At 38.3% G+C, this 19276-nt stretch overlaps 1 protein-coding gene across 2 annotated transcripts in view; it reads right to left on the bottom strand.

Moving 5' to 3' along the window:
* MBD5 (methyl-CpG binding domain protein 5) overlaps nt 1-19276 on the bottom strand; it is a 159606-nt gene that overhangs the window by 8756 nt on the left and 131574 nt on the right. For both annotated transcript variants that reach the window (XM_042994409.1, XM_042994410.1), the window contains 2 exons: nt 14754-15962; nt 3902-3975 (listed from right to left, as the gene is read on the bottom strand). In XM_042994409.1, the coding sequence (XP_042850343.1) occupies nt 3902-3975; nt 14754-15962 (1283 nt within the window). The remainder of the gene's footprint in view (nt 1-3901; nt 3976-14753; nt 15963-19276) is intronic.

Raw genomic sequence — 19276 nt, 5'->3', positions numbered from 1 at the left:
AAATTTTATATTACAGGTAGAAAGAAGACCAAACTAATTTATATCAACTCTCTCTACTCCCTTCTCATTCACTCTTCAACCCATGGTCACTTTGTTTTTACACCTGCCACTTTATTGGAAATGGTTTTCACTAAGGTTGCCAATAGCCTCCAAATTGCCCAGTTTCATGGAGATTTTTCAGTTCTTGTCTTACTGGACTTCTGTTTATCATTCTGGAAGCTTTTAGCCTTTGGTTTCTAACACCCTGCTCCCCTGACCCCCTATTCTCTTCCTCCTTTTTGATGATTCCCATCTGCTTCATTATCTCTAGTAAACATTCAAATGCCCAAGAGGTTCAATCCTTAACCCACTGTTCAAATTGGCCAAAGGATCTCTGTGTGATCACAGCCATTTTTACGTAGTCAAATATCACTTCTTCCCAGTGTCAGACATGGGTTCAACATAGTCCACAGGCACCCCACATGCACTCAACAGCCCCCCTGTACTAAATGCCATTTCAGTGTCTCCACCACCCACCAGGTCACCCCAGCTGAAACCCTGAAAGTTGTCCTTGATTGCTTGCTCTCCATATTCCAACCAATCACCATGATGTTTTGTGAATTTTCCCTCCTAAATATTTCTTGACCACATTCCTTCTCCTCCATTCTCATCACTCCTGTTCTGTTTTGAGCCCTCATTCTCCCTTGACTGCTGCCATGGCATCCTAAACAATGTCCCTGTTTCCAATATGGCTCCCCTAAAATTTATCCTCCGTACAGACATATCTAAAGTGAAAATCCATCTAGCTGTCCCATCAGGCACTTCCAATAAGATAAAGGATCCCACTGGCCCTTACTAACCTTTTCATGATCTGATTGCTGCTTATACCTTTGGCCGCGTCTTTTACAATTTCCTGTCTGAGGCTTTATAGTCCCCCAAATCCAACTGCTGATCTCATCTAAACATCATCCCACCCCACCCCATCTTGGTCTTTGTTTTCTTTGTCTGGCTAATATATATGTATTGTGCAAGACCTGGCTCAGATATTTCCTCTAGAAAGTCTTCCTTTACCTGAGTTTAATGCCACTTTCTATGATCCCCAAATACACTATACATATTGCTGTCATTGCAATTTTAACATTTTAATGGCCTTTGCTAAACATGAGCTCCAGGGGCTGTAGCACTGGGCCCAACACAGGTTTTTGCTCAATTAGTCTCCTTAACTAGGGCAATAACTAAATGATTAAGTAAATGAATAAACACATGATTGGGTTCAATACACCATTCATCACTTATGTGACCTTCAACTAACTATTAAGGTTATTTGGGTTAAAGTGTCTTCATTCATAAATAGGCATAGTTATTCTGGCCCATCTTGTGATTGGGAGAATAAAATAATCGAGTTTAAATACTATATGCAAAATGTAAAGTATTCTAATGGGCATTTATAAGGCAAGTTGGTCTGAATAGACAATAGCATAATAAATAAAGCTGTTTTTACTAAAGTTTGCCTTAGATTTTCTTCTTTTACCTCTCCAATCCATATTCTAAGTTTATGGTTTCATGAGTTTACGTAGATAATGCCACTTAGGACCCATGCAAATTCACCACAACTTGTAAACTAGCTTTGAAGAAAAACAATTTAAAATTGCTATTTATTCCTCATTACCTTTCAAAATTGATTAATACCAAATTTATGGGGAAAATGAAATTCATTTCAAGGCAGTATATTTATAAATATATATTTAAAAAAATTTTAATGCTTATTTATTTTTTGAGAGAATCAGAGTGTGAGTGGGGGAGGGGCAGAGAAAGAGGGAGACAGAATCCGAAGCAGGCTCCAGGCTCCGAGCTGTCAGCACAGAGCCCAATGTGGGGCGCGAACTGACAAACCACGAGATCATGATGTGAGCCGAAGTCGGGAAGCTTAACCCACTGAGCCACCCAGGCGCCCCTCAGGGCAGTATATTTAAATATTTTAAGGAGTTATTTCATTTCTGTGTTATCAGTCAATTGGATATTTTGCACATAATTCAGCTAATGGCATATCTCACTAGAGGAAAGATTTGAGAGATCTTTTACGTCAAATAAACAAGTACTATTGAATACTCCATAGCAAACAGCCCATTGCAAGTTTGTGATTTAGGTAATTTGCAATTTCCCTCCTTTTCTCCAGACCTTGTATTAATTCTATGGGCCTTATCCTACTACAAAGCTCTGCATAGCAAGTAGTACTTCAGTCAGAGCAGAGGGGACTTGCCTCACTGTATTCCTTATCAGATCTACAGCAAACCTGGCTATTCACTTGATCATCACCACAACCCTCACTACCTTCCAAAGAACTCCTGAACAAAAGGGGGAGTTTGCTTATTGTGGATGGCATCTTTTTGTGAGACATTCTATTGAGATGAAGAGTCTCCCCAAGAGTTGTTGAATTTTAAAATTTTACCTCTGGCAAGAATTATTAAAGATACCACTAAAAGAAAGAGTGCTCTTTAATAGATACTATTGATATCATTATGTACATAAGACACACTATTAATCATTCTGATCTCATAATTCTTAGATGTTCGATAATGTGAAAATTGTAGTAATTGAGGAGGTATGTCAATTATATGTATATATTTTTAAATGTTTATTTCTGAAAGAGAGAGAGAGAATGAGCAGTGGAGGGGCAGAGAGAGAGGGGGACAGAGGATCCAAAGCAGGCTCTGCACGCTGACGGCAGTGAGCCCCATGCAGGGCTCGAACTCACAAACCATGAGATCATGACTTGAGGCAAAGTAGGAGGCTCAACGGACTGAGCCACCCAGGCGCCCCCATTATATGTATTTTTAAAATAACTTTTCATGTGCATGTACAGAAGCACATTTGTAGTTCTCTACCTTAAGATGAAATAATAATTATGATACATAAAACTACATTGTATGACAGGGAAACTGTGTTTCAAACATTATCTACTTGTCCTTACAACATTTACCCAGAACATACTAGAAATATTTGAATAATAACATCCCAAAGTAAAACTTCTTGTTATAATTCCAAAGAAAACCTATTACTCCTGCCCCAAGAAAAAAGAATTATTTACCATCACTTTGACTAATAGTTAATTGGATGAAATTACTTGTGTAAAATTGGGGATATCTCCTCAGCCCTCCTCCTGAAGGGACAGACTTTTTTTTTTTAATTTTTTTTTTAACGTTTATTTATTTTTGAGACAGGGAGAGACAGAGCATGAACTGGGGAGGGTCAGAGAGGGAGACACAGAATCTGCAGCAGGCTCCAGGCTCTGAGCTGTCAGCACAGAGCCCGACGCGGGGCTAGAACTCACGGACCGCGAGATCATGACCTGAGCCGAAGTCGGCCGCTTAATTGACTGAGCCACCCAGGCGCCCCTGAAGGGACAGACTTTTACTATACTTTTATTTTTTAATTTTTTAAATTTTTAAAAATTAAAAATATATTTATGTATGTTTGTATGTATTTATTTATTTTTTAGTAATCTCTACACCCGGTGTGGGGTTTGAACTCATGACCATGAGATCAAGAGTTGCATGCTCTCTGACTGAGCCAGCCAGGCACCCCTTGCTATACTTTTAGAAACTACTTAATTGGCAAACATTGAGAGTGTTTCTTTCCCAGTAAATGAGAGGGATGGATATGGAGGGAGTGAGGAAAGAGATGATGAAGAGGAACATCCCACACACAGTACAAATTGTTAAGAAAAGAAAATATTTTCTGTAATAGCTAACTAATTTGGCTTGTCTATAATGATCCTCTTGGGCGATAACCATTAAACTACACTTAGGGAGGCCCTAAGATGGACAAAATTAGTGAGATTTTCTTGTCCCTATGAATAAAACCCAGTAAATTATATACTTGAGAAAGAAATGGCAAAAAAATAAATAAAATTGGTGCTTACTTTCTGTTCCTTTTCCGGGCTCGGCTGTAGGCTTCTAAACCTTCTGTTAGTGTCTTCAACTTCTCGGGCTCCACCTGAGTGAAGGCATGAAGACCAAACCATATTACCCAGACCTGCAATTGTTAACACCGTTTTTTACTTTCCTGCTGTGGGGAGGGAAGCTTAACTTTCACTGCCCTGTCAGGTGTCCTGTCCTTGCTCAAGCTGGGGCTGATTGTGTGGCTCCAGGCTGTAACATCAATGGAAATGAAAGATTGGTTGGCTTTCCAATTGTCAACAGTTTGTAAAGAATGTTTTAAGAACAAAATCGGCAATTTAAATAACCTTCAATTCACAAAATCATATAAATCAGAGATGGTTTGCTTCCCCTACTGCCTGATACCCAGCTACTGCAAATCTGTACTCCAGGAGAAGGGGGACAGAAGCGGTGGTGAGTGAAGGGGGGCGGCCCAGCTACTGCAAATCTGTTATTCCAGCAGAAGGGGAACAAGAGCCATGGGGGCGGCCTTTGGAGCTGGCAGACGGAAGTTTGAATCTGACCTCCTCGGTTTCTAGCGTGAATAAAACACTCAAATGTTCTGAGCTCAGTTTCCTCCTGTTTAAAATGAGGACAACGATACCTACCTTCCTGCTACTATGGCTGTGATGATTAAAATGCAGCAAGTAATGTTGAACACAGCCAAGCACAGAGCGGCTATTATTACTTAGGACATGTTGGGTTCTGCAGAGGCCACAATTTGAGTGGGAGGTGGGCCACCTTAGTCCTTACTGCTGTGGGAAAAGGTGTGGCTACACCTTGTGGGTGTGTCCTCTCCCTTCTTGCTTCATCCCTGTCAGCCTGTGTGAAGCTTGCTACTTCTTCACAGTGCGGCCACCAATGGTGGCTGGGGTGTTGGTGGGGGTGGGGAGGTGCAGGCTTTGCCATTTGCCCCCAGTAATCTCTGTCACGGTTCTTGAAGCCACCCCCCACCAAGAAAAAGTTACTAAATAAGAAAACTTGTATGTAACTTGTGAATAAAAAGACCTTTAGAAAAACATTGTTATTTTTTGTCAATCTTAAAAAAAAAAATCAACTTAAGTAAAAACAGTGTTGCTTGCTGTGTAAACACAGCTTCAAGGCAAGTCTTCTCAGCCATCTCTTAGCCCCACCGCCCCTATGCTACTTTTATATAAAAATTCAAGAAGTTGTCAAAACGCCTCATGGGTAAGACAATAAATACTAAGAAGCAAGGAAATGATTATTAACTTTTCTCTTGAAATCTTCCTGAGTCATGAATATCATTATTAAGTAATTTTTCTTTGACCCCTTCAAATTGAGCACACAGTAATGGGTAACAAAGGGTTTCCTCTCTAAAGTTTGAAAACAGGCATTTCTAACTATTCAGTGAGGAAAACATATAACGAAGACACTTTCCTCTTCACAATTTTGTATTTTGTCCTAAAGGATGCAAATACACACAACTTCATGGGGGACACCCAATCTCTTGGATGCTAGAAAAGGAGACAATTTTGTTCTAACAGCACTTCACAGGAGCCATGAAGGAAAGTGTCTTGTTGAAATAAAAAAGGGAAAGGAAAGGAAAGGAAAGGAAAGGAAAGGAAAGGAAAGGAAAGGAAAGGAAAGGAAAGGAAAGGAAAGGAAAGGAAAGGAAAGGTGCCTGGATACATTTTCACATTTCATGTTAGAAAAGAGGCTTCATTTTGTATTTACTCACATGAAGAGCATAGGAAAGATATTTCACACATTAATTTATGTAATCTATAGCTAATTCCACAGATATTTAAATAACCTCCTTTGGTAGTAGGAAGGAAGCTCTCTTGTAACATAAACTCGTATTAGACACAAGTCGGTGTAGTGAAAGATCTCAGAAGGGAATGATGCAAAGCAACAGAAAGTGGATTCACAGTGAAATAAAGCAAGACACCAACATGAAGACCTACCCCCTTGGTCTTAGTTCCTCAAAGTTAAGTTAAAACTATTTTTTAAACCTCAGTTTTTATTTTTAGTTAAATAAAGAATAAGGGGTAATAAAAACATTTCTTGTGTGTTTATTACAGGAAAGGTACTGTTCTATCATTTAATATGGTAATACTGCAAACTAGTATTATTTTTGTTGTTTTACACATGGGACTCAGTGAATTTAAGTAGCATAGCCAGCATTGAAACTCAGATATGACTCCAAAGCACTCAACCTCTCTCCACCATACCAACTCCAATATACATTGAAGTATACAGTCATTTAAACACCCACTCCCCCACCACAGATATACCAAAAAAATAGATCAAATTAATTTAAATCAATTACATTTTTACAAAAATTTAGATAACACATGCCTAAATTTATCTTTTAAAATTTTTTATGCTTGGATAATTTTCTGGTAATTTTGCTGAACTAATACTCTTCTGTGATTTTTTTCCCCCATTTAAATTGCCTGTAAGGCTGTAGGTACTCCATAATGAACTATATTATTTATAAAGGATTCAATGACCTTGACACAGAAAGCAATGATGGTGCTTTCCAAAACTAAATATAAATAAGATACACATCACTGTTTATTTCTGATTTGACAAGACCATACATATCCAGAGGTAAATGTTTAGTTTATTTTGTTTCAGAATTTTAGTACTCTACTGGATTGTGAAATATATGAGGAGCGTACATTGTTTGTAGGGAATTATTCATACACTTATGCAATATTCAAGAAACTGTTTAAAGATACCGCCGTCCCCTAAGATGGTATCGGAGAACAAAATAAATTCAATTTCTAGTCAAATCGAAATCATATTTAATGATTTAATGAATACTCCCTCATAAATTACTTAGCTAACTTGTAAATGAGGAAAATACTGAGAAATCAAATACATAAATGCAACATTAAAAAGGAAAAACACACAAATATTTTTATAAAACTTACACTGAAGGAGCCAGTAATTCAAGACACTTAATACTTTGATCTGTAATTATAACCTTATGTTCCTGTATAGTCATAAGTCAGAAGTTCCATAAATTATTTAATTCTTATCTTGGTGAGAAATCAAGGGAGGACTTTATAATGTATCTTTCCTCATAATCTGCCCCATATTCTTACTCAAATAAGGATGATGTGAATAGTAATGACCAACATTGAATAACTCTCTTCACAGATGTCAGTTGAGACTTAGAAAAAATTACCAGATTTTATATGTATTTATAGTTCACATATTACCTCATGTATAAATATATTTTTTGACTCCTAAAATCCTCCTTTCACTCATTCATATTCTTTAGACATCACAATTCTTCAACACAAATAGTTCTATAGCCTGTTTGTTCAGTATGGTTGGAAATATACCCAGAAACATACCCATATACTCTTATAGGGAGGAAGTTTCAGACTTTTCTGAACAAATCTGAATCTCGGTTGCTGTTTTTGTTCATGAGGCACACATTAAAATTTGGTAATTTAACTAAGTTTGATTTGGGGTCAACATGGTAGCATGTAGTGTATCGTAGAGGTAACTTAAATCTACAACAGAGGGAGACACAAACCTTTAAGGGAGCCAAACTGACCCTCTGAAAGTGAGGTGGGGTATATGTTAGAACCTGGATCAAAGATCTTAGATCACTTTTTTTTTTTTACGTTTATTCATTTTTGGAAGACAGAGAGCATGAATGGGGGAGGAGCAGAGAGAGAGGGAGACAGAGAATCTAAAGCAGGCAGCACAGAGCCCAACGTGGGGCTCAAACTCACAAACTATGAGATTATAACCTGAGCTGAAGTCGGACGCTTAAACAACTGAGCCACCCAGGAGCCCCTTAGATCACTTTTGAATAGAGCCAGTTAGGTGGACACAATGTCAAAATTTCCTGCAAGCTTGAAACCTGGTAATGGGATTGCATTTCTTGGTGATTTACTTGGCTCCTACTTAGTGCTGAGGCAAAGTTGTTCCACAAAGGTCAAAGGACAGAGTACAAGCCACAATCCAGATTTCCTAAGACAGACAGGACAGCTGAACTCAAACCCGCTCTTCATTCCTTACATCTCCATCCAAGTTTTACAATGTCCTCAGCTCCTGTTATTGGGGAATGGTACTGTGCACAGAGTACCAAGCTTAGTTTAGGAGACCAGACAGGGTGCCTGGCTTAACTGCCTGTCATGTGTGTTCTTAGGAACGCCACTTTGCTGAGTGTCAGCTCCCTGGCCTGTAAAATGGGGATGGTTGTGCATCTTTATGGGTCATTGAGAGAATCCAAAAAGATAATGAAGACAACGGTGCTTTAAAAACACCAAAGTGTCACTGGTGTCACGTGAAACAGGACCAACCTTTAAACACTTTTAGTAGTTATATATTCATATGTTTATATTAGAAAAATACAAAGAACATTATACCTGTGATTTCACACATATTATATCTTAGACTAAGACTGAAGGAGTTATTTAAAAAGTGGCTTGAATGGTGCCTAGTTCATAATAGGAGTCCAAAAAGCATTTGTTGAATAAATAAATAAAGGAGTAAGTGAATTTGAATAAAGTTTCTAGCTAAGTGGTCATACAGGTAGCATGCAACTTTGGCTGAAGCCTGGGAAATACAGCTCTGAAGCAACAAGCAAATATGAGGCATTTATCAGGTTCATTATTGTCAAACATTTATTAAACAGTAAATATTAAAAAATATCTTCAACCTGAAAAAGTCCTGCTAACCTAAGGGCGATATTTCAGTATTTTTTTTTTTAAAGAATGGGAAATAATGATAAAGAAATATTTTGGAGTAAAGAGTTGACTCACCTGTGACAGAAGGATGAATCTAATTTTCCATCAATCGTACTCGTGGAAAAATCCCTAAAGCGAATCCCATTGTTCTTCCAAATGAACTAACCAAATACACATGAACAATTTTTGCCAGTAGCATTATCTGAGGTTGTGTGTGTGTGTGTGTGTGTGTGTGTGTGTGTGTGCGTGCATGTGTGTTTCCTTTCTTCTTCACTTTGGAAGCAGTGTTTTTAAGTAGTGGAAAAGTATACTACAGGACTAGAATAAATCTATTCTAAATGTACAACAAATTTCACGTTGATCTGCCACACATAAATGGAATTAAATGGTTTGCGTAAGCTCATATTTCTAAAGCAGGACTGTTTAAAAGTTCACATCACAGAAACACGCATTGGCCTCAGACTAACTCTATGAACACTGTCCTGACAAGCTCGAGGACACTGTGTGGGTCTCAGCTATCTGCAAATGGAACTAGGCCTCCTTTCCCTCTTTAACCTTGTTTAGGGAAAAAAGGCTACAAAATTCCACAATTCACTTCAGTGATGTTTACAGTCTCACCCAGGCTTTTACTTTGCTTAGTCTTTTTGCTAATATTCACATTTTTGGTCTTCTCTATTTCTTCATTTTTATTATCCTCCAAATTTTGACCAGGCACTGACTTTGTTAGCCTGGATTTTATCTTGCACAGAACTTTCCCAAAACTATTTTCCTCCCTTTTCAAGGAGATTCTGTTGCTACAGAGTGTTGATGGTCTTGCCACCCCACCAGCCACAACGCAGCCCAAATACTGTGGTTGGTGACTGGGTGCAGAGACAAGGACTCATTTCCAACTGTAGTTAAGAAAATATATAAGGCAAAGGTAATACACAAAGAACACTTTCGACGAGAATAATAGTACTAAAGAATACAAATAGCTAATTCTGATCATCAAGCACAGGAAGCTGGTTCTTCAAAGTAAAATGTTTAAACATCGCAAGAAAACTCAAACTTAAGCTATACATTCCCAAAATGCGATGGTAAGCTGTCTTTATGTTTCACACTGTCAAAATATGTGTGTGTGTGTGTGTGTGTGTGTGTGTGTGTGTGTGAGAGAGAGAGAGAGAGCGAGATAGCCACCTGACATACAGAAAGTGTATTTCCTCAAATAAGTTTAGTTATGAGTTTTAATAATAAATGATGGGTTTTGTGTCATTTGAATGACTATTCAGAGAATTATTTTTATCTCTACCTGCCAAATATAATCATGTGAAAAAAGGCAAAGTGTAATTCTAAAGACAGAACCCTGCCCACTGCTATTAAAAACATGCCTTTATTTGGTCATGTAGTGTGGCACTGAAATGTAGAACTTTTCTGGGTAATCAGGAGGTGTCTCTACCTGTCCACCAACAACCAATGTTCCATTGAAAAGAAACATTATGGTGCCAATCTAGAAATAAATCCTATCCTAAATTTGGCTCAAGGCAGACTACACATTGAATGTAAGAGCAATGACATGAAGACCAACGGGAAATGTTCAAGAAGAGTAAAATTTATGTACTAAAAAAGGAATTTTATTATTTGATTATTACTTTGACAGACAATACTTGTAGGCTAGTTAATGTAAGATCAGAGATGGCAGATGATAATTTCAAAATATAGTTTAGAAAACAGGAGCACTTTTCCCATTTTTAAATAATGACTGAAACAAGTATATAAAGATACCCATTTCCCCCACCCCCGTTTCATAGACTCAAAATGCCTGTACATCATGGTGGAGGTGGAGAGGTGTAATGCCAGCCGAAGCCACTTCCCTTTCCAAGAATTCCCTAATACTGTGCCAAGACCTGGCAGTGCGCCTCTCCGGCTATGATGATGTACTGGAGCCCAGCACTGAGGGCTTATTCTTGGCCACTGAACCTTAAACTGTAAAGGATTTATGGTTCAGAGAGAAACTTGCATCATTTATTTAGAAAAAGTATAAATATCTTTCAGGCCATACTTCATTACAAACTGGTAACTGAAGGAAAGAATGTAGCAGAGGGTAAGGAGATGAATGCTACTTTCTGAGTGGTGTAATACCAGGCACAGGATATTCTCCAGTGTTGTCACATAGCTTCAGTATTGGGGCAGTATTCTGCAGGGGCGATTCGGTCCAACTTTCCATGGACTGTTAAAAATCTCTACTAATTAAAATTGTTGTATATGTGGGGGTGGGGTAGGAAGGTAAAGGAAGAAAGTCTGAGTTGGTAGTTTTTAGCAACACTGTTGGGAGGGACTTTCAAGCTTTAAAATGCTTCCAAGTAGAACTCATGCTTGAAATGAACAGCTAATAACAACTTGTAATCCGATACGCCAATTTGTATGTGATGTGCTGAACTTGATTAACAAATGGTTATAAACTATTTCATCCATTAAACATATATATTATAATCCTCTCACCCTCAACCTGGTTAGTAAATCTTTTATTCATGGATAATGCATAGGTAAACAATAAATAAAGTCAAATTACCACAATTCCACGGTGGTGAAATCCAAATTAATAAGGTTGTTTAACATGAAACAACAACAACAACAAAACAAAAACAAAAATAAAAAAACCACAAACAAAGAGATGAAAAAAAAAATGGACAAGGAGGCTAATTTTTACTGAGCCTCATTTGAGTGTTGGATAATCTACTTATGGTATCTCATTTAATTCTTAAGACATTATTTTGAGTAGGAACTGATATTCCCACTTGGGGGGTGAGGAGATTGCAGCTTGGGTGATTAATACAGCTACCCAGCATCATTTAGGAAACTGACAACCCTGGGATTAAGCTCATGTGAGAATGCCCAAAGCCTATACCTCTTTCTGCCATACTCTGCTTTCTCTCTAGTTCTCTGTAGACTATGTTTATAGAGTACTTGATGTTTTGAAATAAAACCTCTTAGGAAGCAATCTCAAAAAGTGCTGAACAGTTCTAATGCATTATTAGTAATTGTTACATTTAATATCCCACCAAAGATTAAAAATGCCTTTCTAAGACCATAAACTGACCAGGTAGGTCGTTTACTATGACAGTTGGCTAAGGTATCAACTTAAGGACAACATGGACATCTCGGCCCTAGGCAGACATCAGTGCTCCAGTCACAGCATTGATCTGTTGGTCCAGAGAGGACCCACACAACCTGAAAACAAGATTGGTGCCCAGCTTAATTAATTACCATAATTTTTTTTTCTTTTTACTTTGCTTGCTTCTGAAAAGAATTTGAAGTGGTTTGCTGAGAACAAAGACTGCAACAGAAAATAAATGATAGGTTTGTGGGATGTGGGGGTGGGGAGAGATAAGATAATAAATCTATTCTAACACTTGAGTTAACATACACCTTATCTGGAGGGATCTGACAGAATCTTGGATTAATTTACTTTGGTGGACATGGAAATAGTATGAAAAACTGAGGAGCTAAGAAGGTTTAAAATGATAACGTGTAAGAAAATTGGTTACCTAACCTTTTCTTCTGAGATACTACAAAGATAAACACTAGGGGATGTGGTCCTAACATTCCACATTAGCAAGGTGGAATCAATTAGATTTTCCTATAATAAACAAATTGTTTATGGAGTCAGTCTCTATCTTTCTCTCTTGACTTTATTAAAATGTCAGCCTTTGCTACAGTATATAGAAGGAAACCTAATGCATTGCTTATCTTTTTAAAAGCAGAAATCTGATTATTAATGTACAAGACTTTATTTGTCCAGCATTGCTGAGGACTAAGGGGTTCTATGTAAATAAAATTTACATCATGACTGGTTTGTTCACCGGACTAAGAGTACACATTTTAAAAATGTTTTACTGGAAATCTTTTCAAATAGAATCATGCTTTGTCTTACACAGATATTGAACATAGTTTAATTTTTTCTTGATAAACCAGAATCATCAAGACATCAAGGAAAGGCCATTTGGCTTGAAGTCAGACAGACTTGTGTTTGAAATTTCGCCTTTCCTGGTCTTATACATTGAGAACATTGGCTTTCGGGGGCATCATTAAATAAGCTATGAGGAAGCCCTTCCTTTGTTTTGTGAACTATAGAAGAAAAAACAGTGTTTGTGAAACAGCACTTTGTTTTGTTTTTTTTTAATGTGCAAAAGTGAGGTAGGTCCTGAAAAGACCAGAGATTTTTAAAAATGTTATGTGCCCTAGAGCTTCTAAGGCTGTTATACCTTACTTTTTAATGATAGATAAATATTTCATGTGTTATCATTAATATTTTATTATATGTTTTCAATTTTGCACCTCTAAATATATGCTTTACATTATTTTTTGTGAATCACTAAAAATATTTTTAGCGTATCATGATATCAAGGTTTTCATACTAAGGTTGTCAGAATGCCAGCTTACAATGTCAGGCAGTGGGGAAGGACATTTGAATTGACAGAAATGTTATGCTCCCTGTTAGCAATTCATCTATTGCCTATAATAAGGAAGAAGAATCTGGATATTTTAAACACTTACAATAAACATAGTGAGTGAAAACCAGGTGCTTATTCAAATGCAGCAAAATAAATGTTTCTTGGACTCTTAGATAATGATTTTTTTTAAAGTGTATCTCCCCAAACATTAGTGAGCAACTCAGTCCCAGGAGTTTGCAAACACACACTAACCAGAAGATTAGGACCATTGTTTAATGTGAAATGTGTTAAAAGTACATGCCTTTATTCTCCTGAGGACATGAAGAGATATTTAGACAAGGCATTTAGGACAGGAAGAATGTTTCCAGGAAAGGGAGGCCATAATCTTTTTTTTAGCTAAGCTTTTTGTAAAATGGCACCTAAAAAGACGTGGTTTCATTGCACAGAGATTGTAAAACAGTTCAGCGTCTACATTTTAAATTTGTAGCAGTCCATTTATATTATAAAAGCCCAGTTTTGCTGTTTCTAATTACTTTTTGAATAAACTGTCAAAAATATTTAGGTTTATCAACCTAAAGAATGTTTTGTCTGGTCTCAGAGAGATTAGAGAATAAAATGTTTTGTGAACAGGAGTATGGAATTCATTTTCTTATCAAACGTAGAAACATTATGCCCAGAGCATATCCTGACAAGTATATATTAGGCATTATAAGCAACGGGTTTAAGGACCTCCTGGTCATTTGGAGAAAGACAATCTTTTTATTGTGCTGGCAAAAATGTTTTTGGTTTCCTGCCATTAAACCTAAGTGCCAGTGGAAGTTTGAGCAGAGTTGAAAATAGCTTTATATAATATACTCTTTAAGAGAATAATATATATTTGTAAGAGTAATTTTTATTTCCTAAGGAGATGAAAAATTACGTTTCTTCATTACATGTGGGGAATGTGCATAATTATCTCCTCCTGGTCAGATATAAATTTTTCTATCTGCTTTGAACATTCTGCATATTTCTTGCCTCGTGAGCCAATTCTACCATTGTGAGAGGGGGTAAAACCCAGAAGACCCCTACTAATTTCTTCTAAATTGAATGGTAGTTTCATGGAGAAGTTTTCATTTAATTTATATGATCAGATTGTGTTAAGTAGAACCAGACTGTGGGGTTAAACATTTCCATATGTTATAAAGCCCCAGAACTTTTCCTGAAAGGAGACACCATTCTGAACACAGACGTTACCTGTGGCTTCCAGAAATGGCTGCAATTGCACCCTGGTTTGGCCCTCTCCTCAGCAGTATGTGTCACATGCGAGCACATGGAGGAGACGCTGTCCCCTGGCACTTCCTGTTGCCCTACCTCTGCCACACCCGTGGACTCCAAAGGTCACCAGATTTTTTTCCCAGTCATTGCTACTTGCCTTCATCCTCTGGGTATGGAATGAAGAGTTAGATAAATGCAGGGAAGGAAGGCAGAATTAACAAAACTCTGGAAATCTGGTTTCTAGGTTACAGGCCCTTGTGGAATCTACGAATGCTTCACAACTCACCCCTTGATAGGACATTTTGGTGACTACAACCATCCCCTCTTCATTTTATGCTCCAGAAGTTTGTGAGACCTCAATGAGTCATGAAGAATCCTAATTTCAAATCCAAAGAATCCAAAGTGATGATAACATAAAATAACAATTGACATCTGAGCAAAGGTTAGTATTTGACAATGGATAAAGATTGGTATACCTTCCCTTCCTCGGGGCTTTGTTGACATGAATTGTGAACGTCGTCTTCTCTTACTAATTTTCCAGGCCAAGAAGTGAGTCCTTTGATTTGGCCCCAGACCAAGTCGCCAACATTGAACGTCCTTGGCCTATAATGTATCAACTCATTTGAAGAAGGGGAATCTGGATTCCTTAGGTCATCTTCACTACTAATGCTCTTAGCGTCTGAAGGGCTAGGCACACACCCATTAATGCTTTTGGCATTAAAGTCTCCATTGTAATGGATGTAGTCTTTGACTAGAGAATTTTCCAAACTATTTGAGGAGCTTGGAGATTGCTCCTCTAGGACCAGGTCTTGCCTTGTGGTGCCCAGCAGCTCTCCAAAGCCCCGACTCTGTCGAGGTCTGTTCCCATTAATGTGTGCACATCTTTCCACAGTGTTCTCTAGTCTCTCCTTAAAACTCATCATAGTTCTTTTGTAGTTATTATACCTGAAATTTTCCTCCAGAATTTTATCCCCTTGACAGTTTCTTGGTGGTAACAGTACCGGGTGCTGTTCCCCAGGCAGAAATGGCAGTGTGGAGACATTGTTGGACCTTTCGTGACAAGGACTACTGTGGACATGGCCTGGATGATCTAAGAATTCCTCACACTTCCACCTGTTTCGCTCTCCTCCAGGGCTTTGCTCCCCATCCCACTGTTTTTTGGATGTGTGGCAACTTGCTGACTTGAAATATTCAAACCCATCTCCTTCATTTGAGTTCTTCCCATGGTCCAGATTCCTGGGCAGCCGAGCCCCTCTTGCATTCCTCAGCCTACCATCATGATCGACACTGCCCATGTTTCGTCCATGAATGACTGCACTGACAGCACTGGGGAGACTTAATGGGTCACCAATCGAGGCAGTGAAGGCACTCATGGCACTCAGAGCCGGAATGGGGCTGATCTGAGTTGTACTGTTGACTGCAGTGGTGATGACAGCCTGCACTCCTTTGCTGGCTGCATCAACCACTGCTTTGTAAATGGCATCCACAGAAGCATCGCCTGGGCCGCCCACGATGAGGCCGTCCTTCACCTGCTGACCAAGAGATGAGTCAATCCTTGGCTGCAACTCACAAGATGGATCTTGGAAAGGTGGAAGTGGGGTGTTTGGATTCTCAGGAAGAGCTGTGAGCCCCGGCTGAGTGCTTATTCTTTTGTTTAGGAGAGCTGCATCTTCCTGCATTCTCACCTTGAAGAAACAGACAGGAAGCAATGAGAGAGAGAAAAGTCTTTAAAGACCTCAAAGAGAAAGACCGTATTTTTAAGATTTGCCAAAATGCAAACAAACATAACAAGGAAAGAAATATAAAGGAAGAGCAAGGCTCAAACATGAAATAAAAAGCCACTCTGTTTACAAAAGCTTGTGTCCTGATCATATTTGGGTCCCGTTTCTTTGGTTGAAATCATTTCACAGATTTTTTTTTTTAGAAGAAATCATCATTACCAAACATTCTTTAGCAAAGTTACAGGTGAGGTGGTTGGACACAAACTGTTTTCAGGTGATGACTCCACCTATTTACCTGTCATTACAGGTTTTGCAACTTGGAATTCAAAGAGAGAAACAAGTCCATCACCAGCACTGCTCGAATTACAAAGGGAACCAAATTTTGAAAAGGATTTCTCACTCACTTATATTTCTACTGAAATACAACGAAGCTCCCTCCCTCTCTCTCTGTCTCTCTCTCTCTCTCTACATATATATATATATATATATATATATATATATATATATCTCATACTCTTTTCATAACAACAAAATGTTTCTGATATGACACTATTTTTGAAGGTTTCGGATAGAACAGTGACACCTATTCTTCAATCTTACCTGGCTACTGGTTGGGGGACACCCCTCTGCTGTCAACAGTGTCAATGTCTCTCTATAGATGTGACTGTTAATTGGGAAGAAATGAAGGGAGGGAATGCCCACTAGGTAAGAATATGCATGTTCAGGACAGGAAGGATGATGCAGTTTGAAAAAGTCCCCAAGGTTATTCTAATTTCACCAACCCCACTTAAGAATTGCTGCTTCAGACCCTTGACACATCAATTTTTCCCCTCAATGATCTCTCCCTTCTTGTCTTCACATCCTTTTCCATTAACCAGAACCTGGGATCCATCAGCTTATCAACCACTCTCTTGTTATTCTTCCCCTATCTACACCTACCAGATAAAATCTCAATCTGGGATCATTTTCACTGCCTGCTTATCTGTATCCACAGTGAGGTTGCTGAGTATCTGTCTAGGAATTCAGGGCGTTCAACTGCAGCTAGGGGTTTATTGTTCTCATCAATCCAGTGACCCTTTAGTTAGGTACCATTCTCCTTCACAGCCATTCAAATCTTCATCCACTTCTTGAAGCTGGCTGCTTACCATCTCTAGCACTATTCTTAGCTGATAGCCTTACTTAACAGAGAAAATGGAGTTCATAAGGTTAAGAATTCTCATAGTTCTTATATTCTGCTACTCTCTGCCCCCTGGCAGGACACACTTCTCTGCAACTATCTATGCCCCCAATCCTACCCTGCTTCCCAGCGTAAGGGAGCCCTCTTCTGCTCTCTGAAGGTAAATCCTTCATTTATGCTCTGGATCCCAAGGCACTCCTCAGGGATCTTACCTCATCTGTTATCCCTTGTCTTCCTTATGTTCAATCTTTTCTACTTTTCATTTTTATTTTTCTTTTTCCTTTAGCATACAACCATGTGCATAGCTTCCATATTCTAAAAGTTTGCATTCAACCTACGTCTGTTTCTCTTATGTTCTTCCTAGTCACGTTTTTGAAAGAGTAATCCATACTCTTTAATCCTAACCTTTTCATCCCTCCACCCACTGCAATCTGTCTTGTGCTCCCATCACCCCACCAAAACTGAATTCCACCATCACTGGTGATGTCCTAAATCTAGTGGATTCTCTTCAGGCTTTATCTGCTTGTTTCAGATTCTCAGTGACATGGCTGAGCACTTTCTCTTCCCTTCTAAATTTATTTTATTCCACAAGATGTACATGAACATTTTCTCATTGTCAAAATAGACAAAATTTTCTTTATCACTACTCCCCACCCAAATCTGACTTTCCCATCCCACTCTGATCCCATTTCCTTTCTCAGAAGTAATCAGTGCTGGAGAGCATCCTTGCAGATACTTATTTTTAATACATTAAGGTGTTCAGGTGTATAGCTGATTTTGTTTCTTTCCTTCCTTCTTTCACATAAATGGTTTTGTACTTTAGTATTGTTCTATAATACTACAGTATTGAAGTCTTGCAATCTTGTGGATCTTTTCAAATCAGTTATATAAATCTACCTAAACCTTTTAAAGTACTAGGAAGATGGATATACCATAATATATTTAATTATTTCCCTACTGATAGACACTTAAGTGGCTTCTAATTTTTGCCACCACAAATCACATTGTAATGAACATTCTGGCATGTGCCCTTTTGTTCACATTTGAAGATTTCTCTAAAATAGATACAAAGAAGTTGAACTTCTGGGTCATAGGGTATGTATATTTATTTTTTACATTATTTTTGAAAAATGCTTATTTTTGAGACAGAGAGACCATGCACGGGCACAGGGGTGGGAGTGGGAGAGAGAAAGAGGGAGACAGAGGATCTGAAGTGGGCTCCGTGCTGATAGCAGGGAGCTCAATGCAGGACTCACACTCACAAACCACAAGATCATGACCTGAGCCAAAGTTGAACGCTTAACTGACTGAACCACCCGGGCATCCCAAGGATATGGGATGGTAACCACCCAGGCATACCCAAGGATAGGTATATTTAAAAACCTGATAGGGGCACCTGGGTAGCTCAGTTGGTTAACTGACTGACTCTTGGTTTCAGCTCAGGTCATGATCTCACGGTTTGTGGGTTCAAGCCCCAGGTTGGGCTCTGTGCTGACAGCACTGAGCCTGCTTGGTTGGGATTCTCTCTCCCTTTCTCTCTGCCCTTCCCCTGTTGGCTCTCTCTCAAAATAAATAAAAGAAACTTAAAACAAAAACCCTGATAAACTGTCAAGTTACCTGGATTTGTATCAGCATACAATCTGTATCAGCATACAATCAGACCAACAATATCTCTAAAAGTCAGCAAGGAATATCAATCAATCTGATTGACACATGAGTGTTGTAATTTGTATAACTCTGATTACTCTTTTCATATGTTCATTAATAATTTATTTTTCATTTTCTGTTCATATCTATTGCTCATTTTTCTATTATCTATTTCTATTTCTATTATCAATTATCTTTTTTCTTCCTGATTCGTAGGAGCTCTTTTTGTGTAATGAATGTGGATTACTTGCCATTATTATGCAAGTATTTTCTGCCAGGTGCCACTTGTCTTTAACTTTGTTTAAAATGCCCTTGATCATATGGAGATTTTAAAGTTTTATGTGTTCAACCTTATTACTTCTTTTCTTTTTGACCTCCTGATTTTGTAACTTACTGAAAGAAACTTCTCTGCCTCAAGATTATTAAAAAAAAAATCTGTATTTTCTTTTTATAT

The sequence above is a fragment of the Panthera tigris genome, chromosome C1 (assembly GCF_018350195.1).
Source record: "Panthera tigris isolate Pti1 chromosome C1, P.tigris_Pti1_mat1.1, whole genome shotgun sequence".
Classification (NCBI taxonomy): domain Eukaryota; kingdom Metazoa; phylum Chordata; class Mammalia; order Carnivora; family Felidae; genus Panthera; species Panthera tigris.
Note: the sequence above shows the minus strand (reverse complement) of the source record. Positions and strands in the feature narration are given on the sequence as shown.